The 14,327-nt window shown below is 44.9% G+C and overlaps 3 protein-coding genes and 1 non-coding gene across 13 annotated transcripts in view; 2 read left to right on the top strand and 2 right to left on the bottom strand.

Moving 5' to 3' along the window:
* Positions 1-1,128: 1,128 nt before the first annotated feature.
* rmi2 (RecQ mediated genome instability 2) lies at positions 1,129-1,993 on the top strand. The gene is made up of 2 exons (XM_061302743.1): positions 1,129-1,530; positions 1,646-1,993. The coding sequence occupies exons 1-2, from the start codon at positions 1,236-1,238 to the stop codon at positions 1,828-1,830; spliced, it is 480 nt and encodes a 159-aa protein (XP_061158727.1). The 5' UTR covers positions 1,129-1,235; the 3' UTR covers positions 1,831-1,993.
* zc3h7a (zinc finger CCCH-type containing 7A) overlaps positions 1,879-14,327 on the bottom strand; it is a 48,037-nt gene continuing 35,588 nt past the window's right edge. For 8 of the 10 annotated variants that reach the window (XR_009718501.1, XR_009718500.1, XR_009718504.1 and 5 more), the window contains 2 exons: positions 8,234-8,336; positions 7,455-7,755 (listed from right to left, as the gene is read on the bottom strand). Coding sequence is in view for 2 of the 10 variants with exons in the window: in XM_061302721.1 (XP_061158705.1) it covers positions 2,236-2,425; positions 2,525-2,688; positions 2,752-2,885; positions 2,965-3,073; positions 3,150-3,255; positions 3,333-3,463; positions 3,542-3,615; positions 3,697-3,878; positions 3,949-4,049; positions 4,121-4,326; positions 4,487-4,645; positions 4,723-4,861; positions 4,937-4,965; positions 5,082-5,334; positions 5,404-5,732; positions 5,833-5,869; positions 6,118-6,171; positions 6,246-6,326; positions 6,467-6,625; positions 7,044-7,247; positions 7,312-7,351; positions 8,234-8,304 (2,952 nt within the window). In the remaining 8 variants the exon portion in view is untranslated. Of the gene's footprint in view, positions 2,426-2,524; positions 2,689-2,751; positions 2,886-2,964; positions 3,074-3,149; positions 3,256-3,332; positions 3,464-3,541; positions 3,616-3,696; positions 3,879-3,948; positions 4,050-4,120; positions 4,327-4,486; positions 4,646-4,722; positions 4,862-4,936; positions 4,966-5,081; positions 5,335-5,403; positions 5,733-5,832; positions 5,870-6,117; positions 6,172-6,245; positions 6,327-6,466; positions 6,626-7,043; positions 7,248-7,311; positions 7,352-7,454; positions 7,756-8,233; positions 8,337-9,153; positions 9,327-14,327 lie in introns of those variants that run through there. The other 2 variants (XM_061302721.1, XM_061302722.1) reach the window with 2 other exon arrangements.
* pla2g10 (phospholipase A2 group X) lies at positions 9,981-11,979 on the top strand. Its single transcript, XM_061302744.1, has 4 exons — positions 9,981-10,092; positions 10,640-10,802; positions 11,173-11,279; positions 11,453-11,979. Exons 1-4 carry the CDS (start codon positions 10,056-10,058, stop codon positions 11,599-11,601), a joined length of 456 nt encoding a protein of 151 aa, XP_061158728.1. The 5' UTR covers positions 9,981-10,055; the 3' UTR covers positions 11,602-11,979.
* On the bottom strand, positions 13,966-14,037 carry trnat-cgu (transfer RNA threonine (anticodon CGU)). The gene has a single exon. It is a non-coding gene; the product is annotated as a tRNA-Thr (tRNA).

Here is a 14,327-nt window from a genome sequence, read left to right as displayed (position 1 = left end):
AATCAATCAGCCAGTTGGTTTTCTTTATTTAATCTCTGATATCAGACAAAACCAAATTGTGAATCAGTCACCTAGGCCAGTGCTTCTCAAATAGTGAGGCGCGCCCCCCTTGGGGGGCGCGGTGCTATTCCTGGGGGGGCGCGTGTGACCCTGGGGAACAGGCTTTTTTTTTGGCAGTACTAGAATAAAGTGTAATTGCGCGTTTACTACAGCAGGGGGCAGTGGCGCTCTCATTGTTACTTCTGTCACGTTTGCGACAGTGCAACATTTTACGACTTACAAGACAAGTTAGGATAGTCACGGTGGGGAGAGGGGGCGCGAATAGTTTTCTTCTTGCTAGGGGGGGGGCGTAACAGAAAATAATTGAGAAGCACTGCATTAGGTACACCGCCATTTTCAGGTGTACCTAATAACAGGCCACTTCTTTAGGGAAAAATCATGGTCAACGTTTAAATGAAAGTGAAAAGTCCCACACCCGCCCACACCCCCACTTTCTAATTGGCTGTTTGATCTGTGACGTCATTCGGACACTATTTGGTACACCGCCATTTTCAGGTTCGTTCGCAAAGATTCACGAGTGAGTGACAGACAGCGTTGCTGCTATGCCAGCCGACACACGTTATGCCGACATTGATGTTTTAATTTTGTATTTGTTGGATTGTAGTTGATGGTGTTATTATACCGATTGTGTTTGTGTTTGAATAAAAGTTTGAAAAAAAATCCGTTATGCCGACATTTGTTGTTTCGGGGGACACCAACTCATATAACAACGTAAAACACATACATATTGTCATATAAAGCAGTTAACCAAATGTCTGCTTTTTATGTTTTAATTGGCGAATATAAAAACAAGGAATAAAACACCAGACACGTTTTAACATAAATGTTTATTAAAATAATAATAAAAATGATAATAAAAGTACATTTCAAACCAGCAATCTAATGTGAAATTGCAGTAGATATATTGGATAACAATAGTTGGGCGTATTTTCTTCTTCGTTTTGTTTTACGACGAGGTGGCACCAGCTTCAATGCGCATTACCGACACCGACTGGTAAAAAAAGAACGTATTACTTTAGGAAGTTATTCGTTCACTGAAACGTTTCGTTCTTTTGAACGAATCGTTCACTCACGAGCCAACACTAGTCGTGACGTATAATACGGAAGTCTTTCCTCACGCGGGGAAATGAAAAGCTCCGTTCATGTTTACAAACGACAACATGTAATTTGACGTAATGGACAAACCTGACAATGCCGCCGGTGAAAGGAAACGGGCCCCGCCAGTGAAGGTCCTTTCCGGGCAGCTGAGGACGGCGACGGAGGTGCGGGGGAGCTCCGGCGAGCCCGGGGCTGGCTGGGTCGTCAGGCTGGGCATGGATCGCTCTTTGCAGGTCTCGCTGGTATGGATGCAGGGCACCGTGCTGGAGGTGAAGCTGGCGCTCAACACCGTGCTGCTCATGGATGAGACGGGCACGTTCACAGTCCAGGGTGTCGGGAGCATTCCCAGAGGGAAACCGTGTTTGTCGCCGGGTAATTACCTAAATGATCGATACGATCCCGTGACATGCAAAACAAGCAGCATTTTCTCTGGTGACACACTCAAGCGCCTCGAAATAATAACTTACTAACCTGCTCCCTTCCCAAGGTAAATATGTGATGGTGATGGGCGTCATCCAGGCAGTCTCCCCGGAACCGGTGGTGCGCGCCGTGAAGCTGGCGGACCTTTCTGAGCACGCTGCGGTGCACAGACCGATGTGGAAGCTGGAAGTGGAGGACCTGCAGCGTGTGCTGGTTGCCGGTGGATGTGCAGCCTCCGACGGCTGGAAATGAAGACCTCTCAGGCACCTTGATTATCAAATGAATGAATCAACACAAACATAAAATGTCCTTAAAAAAATCAAAAGGAGCTTTATTTGGTGTATTCATAGTGGAAACCTTCAGAGATATCTGTGACCTTTGAATGCCAATTATTTAAAATAAACTGTCAAACCTGTGTGTTAAAGTGTCAAAAAAGAAAGGCTTTACGGCGTGCTACTAACATCCCCCTCTTCACATGAGCGGTGCATAGCAAAACTCGATTAACGCTTTCATTTGTTCGATTGGCGATAGTCTTCAAACCGGTCCGACGCCGCTTGAAAATAATGCCGCGATCCATCCGGGCTGACTTCCTGGACACCTTAGAGATCGCCTCGAGTTGGGAGTATACAGCTTCTTTTCACGTGATCTTCATGCCATTTACTTGATGTCCTTAAGAAGAAAACTATATTTGCCAAAATCATTGTCATTGGGTGCTATAAGGTGATCTTTTCTAGCTTTGGCCAATTTCATCAAAAGCACTTCCCGCCGCTCCATCCACTCCCGCAGCTCCTGCTCGCCGTGGGCTAGCTTGCACGCGTCGTCCTCTGTGCACGTCCCGATATTGAACCTGTCCCGACACACCACCGAGCGTCAGTTTGCGTAGACAGCCTGAAGCCAAAACATGTCGAGCCATCCCAAAAGTCGGAATGCCCCCAGCGCAGCTTACCTCTCGCAGACTTTGAAAGTCCCGGTGGGAAATCGGTACTGCCAGCAGTTGTGGTCGTCCTCTGAGGTGAAGACTCGCTCTTTGTGTTTTTCCGAGGTGATGTGCTGCTGCCACTGCTTCTCGCTGTTGCAGTTCTTACCGCACAGCCAGCAATGGTTGCCGGCCTGCAAAGAGCGCGCGGGTCCCTCGCTTAGTCGTCCACGTCATTTACAATTTCCCAGACTCACCACTTCTTCCATATAATCTGTGGGCATTTGGATGGGCTTGCCGTTCTCCCTCACAGAGACGTTGGCGGTCTCCTCGGCCCAGTCGGCCTTCTGAGATTGAAGCCACTTGTCGTAAAGCTGATCGGCATCTGCGACTGGGTGAGCACGAGACACGTTCGCTAGCGAGGCGTCGGGTCAGCCTTTACAATTCTGCAGGAAAGGAGGGGGACTCACTGTTGTTTTCCTTCATGAAGGTCCAAAGATCTCGCTCCTCCGTGCTGTGAGCGAACGTGCAATTGCCCACATATTGACACTTCTTGCCGGATGCCACATGCATGCAAATCTGAGAAAAAGGCAGATAAAATTGTGTCTTTTTTTAATCCACGTATATTAACATTTCATTATTGTTTGAAATGTACCTCAAACTGAGCCGGAATTGGCTTTTTGGTGGGAAGGGCTCGAACCGTGGTCCATTTTTTTCTTTCAATGGAGCTTATAAGCACCACACGTTTGTCTTTGGCCCATCTGTATTTAAAAAAAAAAAAAAAAAAGTTGCTGAGCACCATGCAATGGTCCTACCGCCTGCCCACACCTCAACTTACGTGTGCCTCGCCTTGGCTGAGCAATATTTTTTATTCTTGTCCGCTTCGCTTAGTTGCCCGTTTCTCCAACACTGGCTACAAACAAACATCATCTTCAAATTTTGAGGCCCGAACCTTTTTTGTCCTGAAAACTGATCACAGGAAGGAAACATTCAAAGTCTTTCTTTGAACGACAGAAGTAGAATCGACGTGAGAACGTTAAGTGTTACCCGTCCGCCCTGCCGTGCAATATTGGTGTTCCAAAACGCGGTGGCCTCTTCAACAATACTTTCATGACTGATGCCTGTGTGATACATACAGCTTTTATCAAACCTAATTACTTATACGTTTTTTTTTTTTTTTAATATGAATAGAAGAATCTTACGTCGTTGGTGCTGCAGCATCCAAACCTTGAGCTCGATGAGGCTGTGAGCGTAGAAGCACTCGTCCTCCCTCACGCAGCCGTAGCGCACTTCGTGTCGACACAGGTCGAGCTGGCCGAGGGGATTCAGCATTCGGATTTTGGAATATCGCACTGTGCTGTCCTTCAAGATGTGCACCAGGCACCTGGCGGGAAAACAGAGCGAATCAATGACGCAGAGCCGTCTGGATCAAGAGCGCCCGGCGAGAACTTTACTTGTGTTTCTCAAAGTCGTGCTTGGTTACTGGGTGGGAGCAAAGCGTCGGGTTATCTCTGCTGGTTTTGCTGATGATTCGAGGTTTGTGATCAAAACACACCTGAAGACAAAAACTTGGTGTTGGGTCTGCTTTCAAACTGCGCCGCGTTGAACATGACGGAGTCTACTCACTCCGCACAAAAAGACAAATATTTCAGGGTGTTCTTGTAAAATCTTGGCCACGGTCAGCATCATGCTGGAGCTGGGCCCGAAAGGGTCGAAGAGATTTTCCCGGGATATAAGGCCTATCCGCTCCAGCGTCCAAACATCAATTTCCTCCTGACAGTACGCAAACGTGCAGTGACCCGGATAGACACAATCGGTTCCGGCAGCAACCTCTGGATGGAGAGGGGGAAAAAAAACAAAAGTGTCCAAAATACTGTTGGAAGCAGAATTACTTCAACCCGTTTTAACAAGTCATGTGAAAACATAATGTGATTATGTACTTGCTGAAATAAACAAATCAAATCAAAAAAGCTTCTGAAGAAGCAACTGTACCTTTGCAAATGTAATAAGGTCCGACGTATTGCGTTTTGGTCGGTCTGGGCCGAATGAGCTTCCATTTTTTATCAAGGGAATGTTTGAGTCTGCCCAGTAGAACGTCCTTTTTACATTTGTGCTCGTCGGTATGGAGGGTGTAATCCAACACGCCGCTTCCTGCCAGGGGGAAGCACATTCCACATCAGATGACTATCGCGGTTCCTCTCAGCACATGGCGACAACGCGCTCCTCACCTGTTCTGATGTAGCAGAGGGAACACGCCTGTTTGAACTCGTGAGTTTCGGCTAACGGGTTCTTGGTAAGGCCGACTGAAGCGCCCTTCACCTCGGGCATGCCCACAGCCATTCCCGTCGGAGCTTCGCTGTTGCTCATCTGCGTGCGACATAAGGTTGAAAGTGAAAATGTCGGCACTCTTGTGACGTCATACGAGCGGCGGATAACAATTACCTGTGGCATGAAGGTATTTGAAGAATAATCTGAAAATGAACAAGCATTTCACTTAAAAAGTCAAAGTAGAGGTGCAATCGGTATGAAATGAGGTCCTATTTTTGGATAAAGAGGTGGAAATAGACGGAAGGGTGAGTAATCGTACCTGTTTTAAGTTCCGATAAGGAAAGGCTATCCAGTGTGTTAAGGGGCTGCGGCAAAGTCCTAAAAGTGTCCATCCCAAAATAGGTGCTGGAACCTAATTGGTGGTAAAGCGGCGGAAGATTGACAGTGCATTGCTGAGCGCTGGCTAGGAAAGGGTTCATATGAGGCGGCATAAGGAAAGAAGGATTTGACATGGAGTTGGCCGAGGGCATGCTGGCTGGCAAAGGAAGAGGGCGCTTCATCGTGGCCATGCCCTGAGGGGACAGAAACAAATGAGTCACTGACCAAACTCGAAGTGGGCGGAGTCATTTCGGCACACTAACCATAGACATCTCCGGGCCCGCCTGGTCCAGCAGGTCGTCAAGGTCGTTACCGATGATGTCCTGCTCTAAGTCTCGGCTGGTCTCCAGTAGCGTATGAAGCGGATTTGTCTGAGAGCCGTTCATGAAGATGTTTACGGCGAGGGGCGCGGACGAGGCCGAAGACACGGGAAGGGATAACGACTCAAAGCCCGGAGGCTCTGACACCGTCTTCGATGGGATGCCGCTGGGGAGCCGGAGCTCATCTGCCGTTGTGCTGCCGTTTAGCAGCGGAGCGTGGACCGGTGCGGCCACCGCAACACTGCTGCTGACTGGTAACAATTCCGGTACTTCTATATATATAAAAAAAAAAAAAACAATTTTAAATAAACATGAGGGAAAAAGAATCACTTTTTATTTTCTATCAAGTGTTATGGTCATTTGAGCACTTACCAATTTCTATTTCTTCAACTGAAGAGTTGTGGGACACCTGAACAAGTGCAGATGGAAATTTGCATTTGTTGGCAAGACAGACTTTAAGTACAACCGTGGACGGTATATAAATCAACGAAAGTCACTGAAGCTAACTGATGTTGGAATATTGCCAAAAACAAAATGCTACAGGTCATTTTTTTGGGGTGGTGGAGGGCAATCAACTAAACAAATAAAGGTGTCACTCTCAAGCCATACATAAAGTTATGAAACTTTGACATGTATTGTGCACTTCAGGCTTCTTACCTGGTCACAAGCGGCATCCTGATGACTCGATCCCCGCAATACATTCAAGGCCGGCTGTAAAATAGCCATATATGAAACAAGCATGAAAACAAAAGTGAGGGCAACTCAGGAGGCCGGGCCACACCTACCTTTGTCCTGACGTACGCTTTACGAATTTTCAGTCCTAACATTTTGGCGAGGTCCTGAGTCAGTAGTGTAACACTGGGATCCTGACAAGAGAAAATACATTTTGACCCAAGAGCTGTAGCAGTGCGTCTTGCTTTTAATCATTTGCTCGACTAAATTATAAAAATAAAAAACAGAACATCCCAGGAGATGAGATTGCTCATTTATTAAGCTTGAAACTTACCTGAGGCACAGCTAGCGAGCATTTGGCCACTGCGTCGTAGGCCTCTTGATGCCTCCCCATCTCCTTTAGCGACTTGGCCTTTCTGTACAGCGCTTTATAGTTGCCCTCATTCAGTTGCAGGGCCTTTTCACAGTCTTCCAGCGCCAGATCGTACAATCCCTGCAAAAGAGATATCGTGGTCAAAGAAAAGTAGGCTGATGATAAACACACAGATAAGGGAGCGCTTTTACTGCCACTTTGCAACTCATGAAGAGGAACAGGTTGTTCTTTTGTGCAAAAAAAGACAAGTTGTCTCCAAATGTCATCATTCCGCAGGATTTAACACGGCACATTCAAAAGAAGGGCTCGCTTCCCGAACACGAGGCGACTTCAGTGACGCTTTCATCACAAGAAAGTGTGAAATCTTGGAACAGAGAGAGGCTGTTGGCCAAGACTTGCTATGCTCCCCTCTCCCACCTCCATTTGAAAGATAAAATAAAGCAAACATTTCCATTTTACTCATTTCCTGAAGCGCTTCCGATTTAGTCATGGACACCTACTGGGGAGTTTCCAGACGGACAAAGCGAAAGCAACTCACCGGATTCATGTTTAGGCACGCGGCGGCTCGATTTGCATAAAGCTTCTCCAATAAACCCGTTGTCACGGTGACTGCCTCCGACTCGGCATAAGCGGCTACATCCAAAGCTTCTGTGTACATCTCGATTGCTTTCGTCCAGTCGCCTTCTTTAAACACATCGTTGCCTTCTCCGAAAAGATTCTGAACAAGATCTTTAATGAACACCTAGAAAGACAGACAATTTTAATATATACTCAGGTTTGATAACATAGATAGCTTTATATCTTACTTCATAATGATCTTGACTTCCAGGATAGGGTAGTGTTGATCTGCAAGCAAAAGAGGGTGATGTTATGATGACATTTTGTCAGGTCTAAATACCATCAGACATTTATTTACACACTGGAAACAAAGAGGAGAAGACAACCAGTATTCTTTTGCTCGCGAGGAGAATTAGGTAGAAGGCCCAGTTCACAGTCCTCCACCAATTCTGACCTGCCCTACCGTCATCTCCTCTTTTTATATTGGGTTGCCCTGGTTACAAGAGGCGTTGCTACACTAAAGGGAGGGGAGAGTGTGTCTGTAGCAACGCTGTTTCAGCTAGCTAATAATGTTGTGCGGTGCGAGGCCGCATGGCCTTGGCCGATCAGTGACCCCAGGAATGCAGAGTCTGTTCTTAGATGGTTGGCATCCTCGTTCCCGGCTGCAATCTCCAAAACTGGATGCCGTGTCTCTGTAAAACAATGCTCTAGACTTTCTTGCTACATTTCATACAATAATAATAATGAGTAAATAATCAGATACCTCTCGTGCATACACTCCAACAAACGTTAAGTAGATGTGAGATAACTTGCATGAAGTCGACTTAAACAAACATTGAGTAAATATGGGCTAACTAAACACTGTCTCGGACAAAACAATTAACAGAGAGAGGACTTCTCTTGAACTAACAAGAAACAAAGAACAAAGATGTTCTGTTTCTAACTTGTGAGGGCCTCTCAAAGATAAGACAAGGAAAGGGAGTATAAGGACTCCCCAAGGCTAGCCGGCACATATGTTGACTTGAGCGAAGATATGTGACCTTCGGTTCCAGGCCGACCAGCGCTTCAGCAAAACTAATTATTCTAACACATTTAAACTGATTTGTACTCCAAATTTCCATTTTTAGACAGCGTCCAGCTAAAATGGGAATGTTGGCTGTTGACACTTACTGGATAAACTGTAGTCCTTTCTGAATCTGCTGCCAACGACTCTTTCTGTCAAGCGGATCCAATCCAGACATGACTACGCACTCTTCTCGTTGGGTGTCAGTGTCTGGGAAATAACACAAATTGATAAAGTGCGGTAGCATAGATCCTCCATTATGATTCAGCACAAAGGCTTAGTGATTGGGGCAATTTTTTTTTTTAGATTTTTCACTTTCGTTCTTTCAATTGCTTCTGTATTTTGAATTACGTCACGCGCGTCAGCCGGAACGGAAATACCAATGACGTGTTGGGCACAAATCAAAAGTTCAGTAAAGCATCGTGTAAATCGGCGTGATTTTTTCATCAACCGATTAATGTTTGGGTAGAATTCATGACAGTTAATGGGGTGGGAAGACAGTGGTCGGGACAGATAAGGTGCCACCTTATACTTTATTCGGGGGAAGACGTTTCGGAGGAACAAACCGTCAGCGGGGTTAGGGTTAGGGTTTCCACGACATCAGGCTGACGTTTCGTCCGAGCCACTATTTGTTTCATTCGGTGCGCTGGGGCATCCACACGGCGGCTCGTAAGCGGACGTGTCCGATGATAGACGCATGACATTGGCGCACGTGTGGTACCCCCACCACCGCTGTATATTTATGGTTAGCAGTTGTGCGCTCATGGCCACAATGTTGCACTACAATTGGGAATCCTGATTGGGAAACGCACGAGTTTACTAACCCGGACGTAACTAGCATCTTGGTGCTTGCTACCTGGCGGAGATTCTAGACTGGACGCCGAGATAACAATGACATGCCCCAAGTTTAACTAGTTTCTCCTACGCAGACAATAGCGACTTCTTCCATCATTCATTTTCTTTCCTTTTTTGGGGGGGTTCGGCAAACATCCCAAACTGTTTATCCCTAGCAACAGTGTACACTTACTTGAATGGAGGTATCAGAAAAACAATCCTCAATTCCAGCAACATCCGAGAAGGAAAGAGCAAAGTTTCGATTTCGCTGGGAAAAAAATATGTTTACAAAATAGCTAAATGTGTAGCACTGCTAAGGGGCCGCCTTTAGCTCGTTCTTCTTCGTTACTGAATAAACAACAAGTGCGTTCAACTTCAGCAAAATACTGACCCCTCTGGCGAAGAGACGAAGTACTAGTTCTATTACGAGTGCTCTACTTGTCAAAAGTATTAGAATGGGCCATTTTTTCCGATGTTTTTTTTTTTCGATATAATAAAGCAGTTTATTTCTATTATATAAGCAGTGGAGTTTGTATGTTTTTACGTTTTACAGTGGTTACATTATTTCGAGTTGTACGCATACTGTACATGACGACAACGCTGACTGTAGAACAGTGGCGAAGATATAAACAGGACAAAATGCATTTATTATTTGTACCCTTACAACAAAAGATAATTTAAACACAAATAACAAGATACCACAACGTCTGAGAAAGAAAGGAGAGAAAGGAAAGTTGCTTATCTTGCGATGAGCAATTATCACCCCAACATAATAATAAGAGTCTGAGTCCTGTTATTAGAACATTACGTATGTTTTTGTTTCTGTGTGACACCGCTGAATATATATTCTTAAAAAATAACGATGAATTACGACTAAGTCAATAAATGTAGTGGTATCAAAGAAAAAACAATTAGCAGTCAGGCCAATTTAACCAGTTTGACTGGATTGATTTAGCTGGCCAATCAGGATTCTGAGGAGATTATTCAGACATCTAAAATAAGATCAACCCTCCACGCGACACACACACACGCACGCACACACAAGGCGGAGGTGAGCAGTGCGCAGCTCAGCAGCCTGCCTGCCTGCCGCGTGCCATGACTGCCTTTCACTATGCACTTTTGCTCTTTGCAGGTAAGTTTAATTCAAGTAGGAGGAAAACGAGAGTCGGTTTTAAATCTTAAAACTAGTCAGCGAAAAATAACAGCCTGAATTGAGAGAACTGAAATTTCTCTGAATGTATTTTTGAATGTGTGCTGACCGATGTCTCAAAACAATTCCATGAAAAATGTCGATCAAGTGAGTTAATCGGACACATGAATTGCCATGGTTATTTTTTACTTTGAAGAAGTGGAGTGAGTTTCCTGGCACGTGTGGATTGGCTTTTGGTTTTGGAAATGGCTTTTTAAAAACACCAAAATGCCAACCCAGCCGTGACTGAAGTGCTATTGTGGGGGGTGTCTAAAAAAAAACTCTGAAACTATTCAACTTTGAAATCTTTACATATATGAGCAGTTGAGTACATGTAAAGTCACTTCAGGGTTCTCTTTGTTGACAAAAATGTCTTATGTTTGTGCTACCGCTCATTTCCAAGCAGTTCTTTAAAGTATGACCTAAGTCTACTTAGGTATCGTGTCATAAAGTGTCAATCTGAGCTCTTCCTCTGCCATGTCGGTTTCAGCGGCTTCTGCGTCGGCTCTCCCATCCCAGCGACCTAAAAGAGGTTTGCTGGAGCTGGCGGGAATCATCACTTGCAGTACGGGGAGATCACCTTTGGCTTACGTCTCGTACGGGTGCTACTGCGGACTCGGGGGCAACGGCTGGCCGCGGGACCAAGCCGACTGGTGAGTGTTTTTTTTTTTGGCACACAATTTCAAGGCTGCTTTGGACACTTGCTGTAAATATGGGTGTACCATATTATAGTCCTAAAAAAATCCCAGTTGACACCCTATATATGACCCGCCTATACATTATGTGGCAGCCAGGGTGTGAATAAGCGCCTTTGAATCTCCAGGTTCCCAATTCCACAGCCAGATCTTAATTGCCTCCATTTTTTCGTGCTTTCTAACCTCAAATCTTCAAACTAACCACGCTTGTGACCACGCCCCCGAGCCAGACTTTAAAATAACCACCCAGCACTTTGCGACCCTGCCTTAAACCTAAATTCGGTTGAACCCTCACACACGATAAAGAAAATATTCGTTTTGGCCACAGGTGCTGCCACAAGCATGACTGCTGCTACGGCAGGGCCGAGAGTCAAGGCTGCAGTACCAAAACCGACCGCTACGATTGGACATGTGACGACAAGACAGCTGATTGTGGTATTGTTTTTTTTTTCTTTTCTCTTTTGAGCAATAATTGGTCTCCTACCTTCAAACACACCTTTAAATATTTATCTAAAGGTGTGTCTGAAAAAGCAGACAATTGAAATCTACGCGAAAAGCTTCCTTGTTCTGAATAATTTGTCTTTTTCCTCGTGTGTCATCGTTTGCAGATGATTTGACGGAGGAGTGTGAGAAGATTTTGTGTAAGTGTGACCGAGACGCTGCCAAGTGCCTGAGAAAGGCACCCTACAACAAGAAATACACCCTGTGGCCAAATTGGTGGTGTGGCAACCACAATCCGATGTGTTCCATTTATTGATTCAAATCAAAATTTATAACGATGGAAGTAAATGTGATATATAATCAATGGCCACTAATTGACATAAACAGTGGTAATAGTAAAATTGGTCTTTTGGCTATTTGAGAACAGTGAGCAACTCTGGAGTTTCTATTTAATTTTTTTAAAAGTCTATTACATCACAGGGTGGTGTTTTTTTTTTACTGAATCATGCACCAAGCCTTAACTTTAATGTTTGTGAAGGATGGTGAATGGAAAATTAGCTTCTTTGGTGTTCATTGGCCATCCTGTTTGTTTTTTCTTTTGGAAATTAAAAACAAGAAAACTACGTCAAGTTACCACAAAGTTGTAGTCGAGTCTATGAGAACACTTGTAAATATAAAACAAAAGGAAAACATAGCGTGATGATTCATTCTTACGCCACTGCGCAAATTAGTTAATTGCGTGCCCGTGATGAAATCAAAATATCACCGGCAACAATTATATAACTATGAAGAAACACTTTTTTGTAGGTCATGGCAGTATGTGACATACTATGTGCGGATGTAATTCGAATTTCAAGTGACGTCAGCAGCGCGACGCGGCTTTTTACATAAAGATTGATCACGGGCTGACGAAGATGACAAAGGCCCACACGTACTACCAGCATCATTAGCGGCTTTGTTTCGAAGTGACACAGCGGCAGTGCTACGCAAGGGCTCAAACAGTCCTGGCCCAAACTTTTTAGAAGTGAAAAATCCGCTGATAGAAACACGCGTTAATCAGCCCCCTCTGTAACGAACGGCACTATTTGGGTTGTTTGGAAGTAAACAAGGGGGCGGGGCTACCTGACATCATCCCTATAAAATAAATGTGTAATATCTCCGAAACAGAAGCAGCACAAACGAAAATTTTTGCTGCACAAACCAGCACAAACGAACGGTACCAATTTGGGTTCATTTTGAGCAGATGGGGGGCTGGGTGAACTCTGGATGACCTATAAAAGAATCTTGTTGTCTGGCCAAGTCAATTTGACGCAAAGCGAAGTTCATCTAATTCAAACAATGATGCGAACTTGTAAGTGGAAGTAGAAGCTGGTGTGCTAAGCTAACACGGCGCCGACGGGCGATGGAAAGGTCCCATCCACGACAACCAGCGGGGGACGGACCGCGTGGGCTTTTTCCCGCCCTCCATCGTCGAGGTCATCAGCCGGCGAGTCGGTGAGGCCCGATGCCAATCACGTGATTTAGCTTCAAACTAAGCACATCATTCCAGCCGTTCCGCGTGCTGCCTGCATGGGCTTCTCCTCACCTTTGACCTCTCACGCAGTGTTAACCCAAAATACAACTGAGCCGAGGCACATATTTGACATGGGAAAAATCGCACAGCACACAGCCAAACAAAATGGATCAAAAAGTCAATACAGTCAACTCCACCACCAAGAAGTGAAAACATTGTTTCAAATGTTTTTCTCGTGTCAAAAATGTGCCTTGGCTGAGTTGCGGTTGTGAAGCACTGCTCTAACCGGCCGTTTGATTGGCCTCCCCCACCCTGTAGGGGGCACCCTCTCCCGACACGCCTCCCTACCCGTTCGTCGCCGGACCAGAGCCGCCCTGGCCGCCGGCCTCAGCTCAACCCCTCCCGTTGACGACTCCTACTCCTTGTCACATCAAGCCAACAAAACTGGTAGAGATATACCCCAAGCGACTTGCAGCTGTAATTGCAGCAAAAGGTGGCGCTACAAAGTATTAGCGGAAGGGGGCCGAATAATATTGCACGCCCCACTTTTCAGTTTTATATTTGTTTAAAAAAGTTTAAATTATCCAATAAATTTCGTTCCACTTCACGATTGTGTCCCACTTGTTGTTGATTCTTGATAAAAAATTAAAATGTTATATCTTTATGTTTGAAGCCTGAAATGTGGCGAAATGTTGAAAGGTTCAAGGGGGGCGAATACTTTCGCAAGGCATGACATGGCTAGAAAACATACGATAAAAGTATGTGAAGCGGTAACAGAGCGTGCCTTCTTACGTTCCGTTCGTACTTAAGAAATGTAAAGCGAGGACGTCTTGTACCATTTGTGATTTAAGCGAACTACCCGAAAGTGCCAAGAGGTGGCGCCATATTCTTACCAATCTAGACTGCAGTAGTGACGCCAAGCAGTTTCATAATTACCGTTTGAACAATGAGGGGTACGTCGCCGAGTACACAGCCACTTAACTATTTCTCTGTACGACGGACAAAAACATCGGAAGTGTTTTATTTAGATAAAACCTGTACTTGGACATTGACGTCTTAAAGGCTCTACAGGTAGGAACTCACAATTGCGCAATCATGCCGATGATTCACAGCATCTTTCGATAATTCTAAAACTGACCCTTTGTAATACACAGCATTTTGTGTAAAAGGCACGGACGGGGTTCGAACCCGCGATCTTCGGTTTACGAGACCGACGCCTTACCACTTGGCCACCGCGCCTGCGCCGATGGCGTCATATATGGCGTTTATAATGCAGCCACTCTGGCGAGAACCAAGTGATTCGATAGATGTAAAAATTGATTATACCCGTTTACATACATAAAATTGTGTCAACAGCATTTATAAACAACGATACTTCAATGATGTGTAACAAACATAATTTACATGTTGATGTCATTTTTAAGAACATTTAGGTTTTTTGTTCAAATGTTACATACAATAAATTTTAATTGAAACACAGTTAGTTTATTTTTCATTTAAAGGAAATAATGTTTAAACTGTGCATGATG

Source organism: Syngnathus typhle, linkage group LG17 (assembly GCF_033458585.1).
Source record: "Syngnathus typhle isolate RoL2023-S1 ecotype Sweden linkage group LG17, RoL_Styp_1.0, whole genome shotgun sequence".
Lineage (NCBI taxonomy): Eukaryota > Metazoa > Chordata > Actinopteri > Syngnathiformes > Syngnathidae > Syngnathus > Syngnathus typhle.
Note: the sequence above shows the minus strand (reverse complement) of the source record. Positions and strands in the feature narration are given on the sequence as shown.

Excerpts from the sequence above, each read along its gene's own strand:
- pla2g10 (XM_061302744.1), top strand. The coding sequence starts at position 10,056 with ATGACTGCCTTTCACTATGCACTTTTGCTCTTTGCAG. Across the intron at positions 10,803-11,172 it reads CCGCGGGACCAAGCCGACTG|GTGCTGCCACAAGCATGACT; the intron begins GTGAGTGTTTTT and ends TTTTGGCCACAG. Across the intron at positions 11,280-11,452 it reads CGACAAGACAGCTGATTGTG|ATGATTTGACGGAGGAGTGT; the intron begins GTATTGTTTTTT and ends CATCGTTTGCAG.
- rmi2 (XM_061302743.1), top strand. The coding sequence starts at position 1,236 with ATGGACAAACCTGACAATGCCGCCGGTGAAAGGAAACGGGCCCCGCCA. Across the intron at positions 1,531-1,645 it reads GAAACCGTGTTTGTCGCCGG|GTAAATATGTGATGGTGATG; the intron begins GTAATTACCTAA and ends TCCCTTCCCAAG.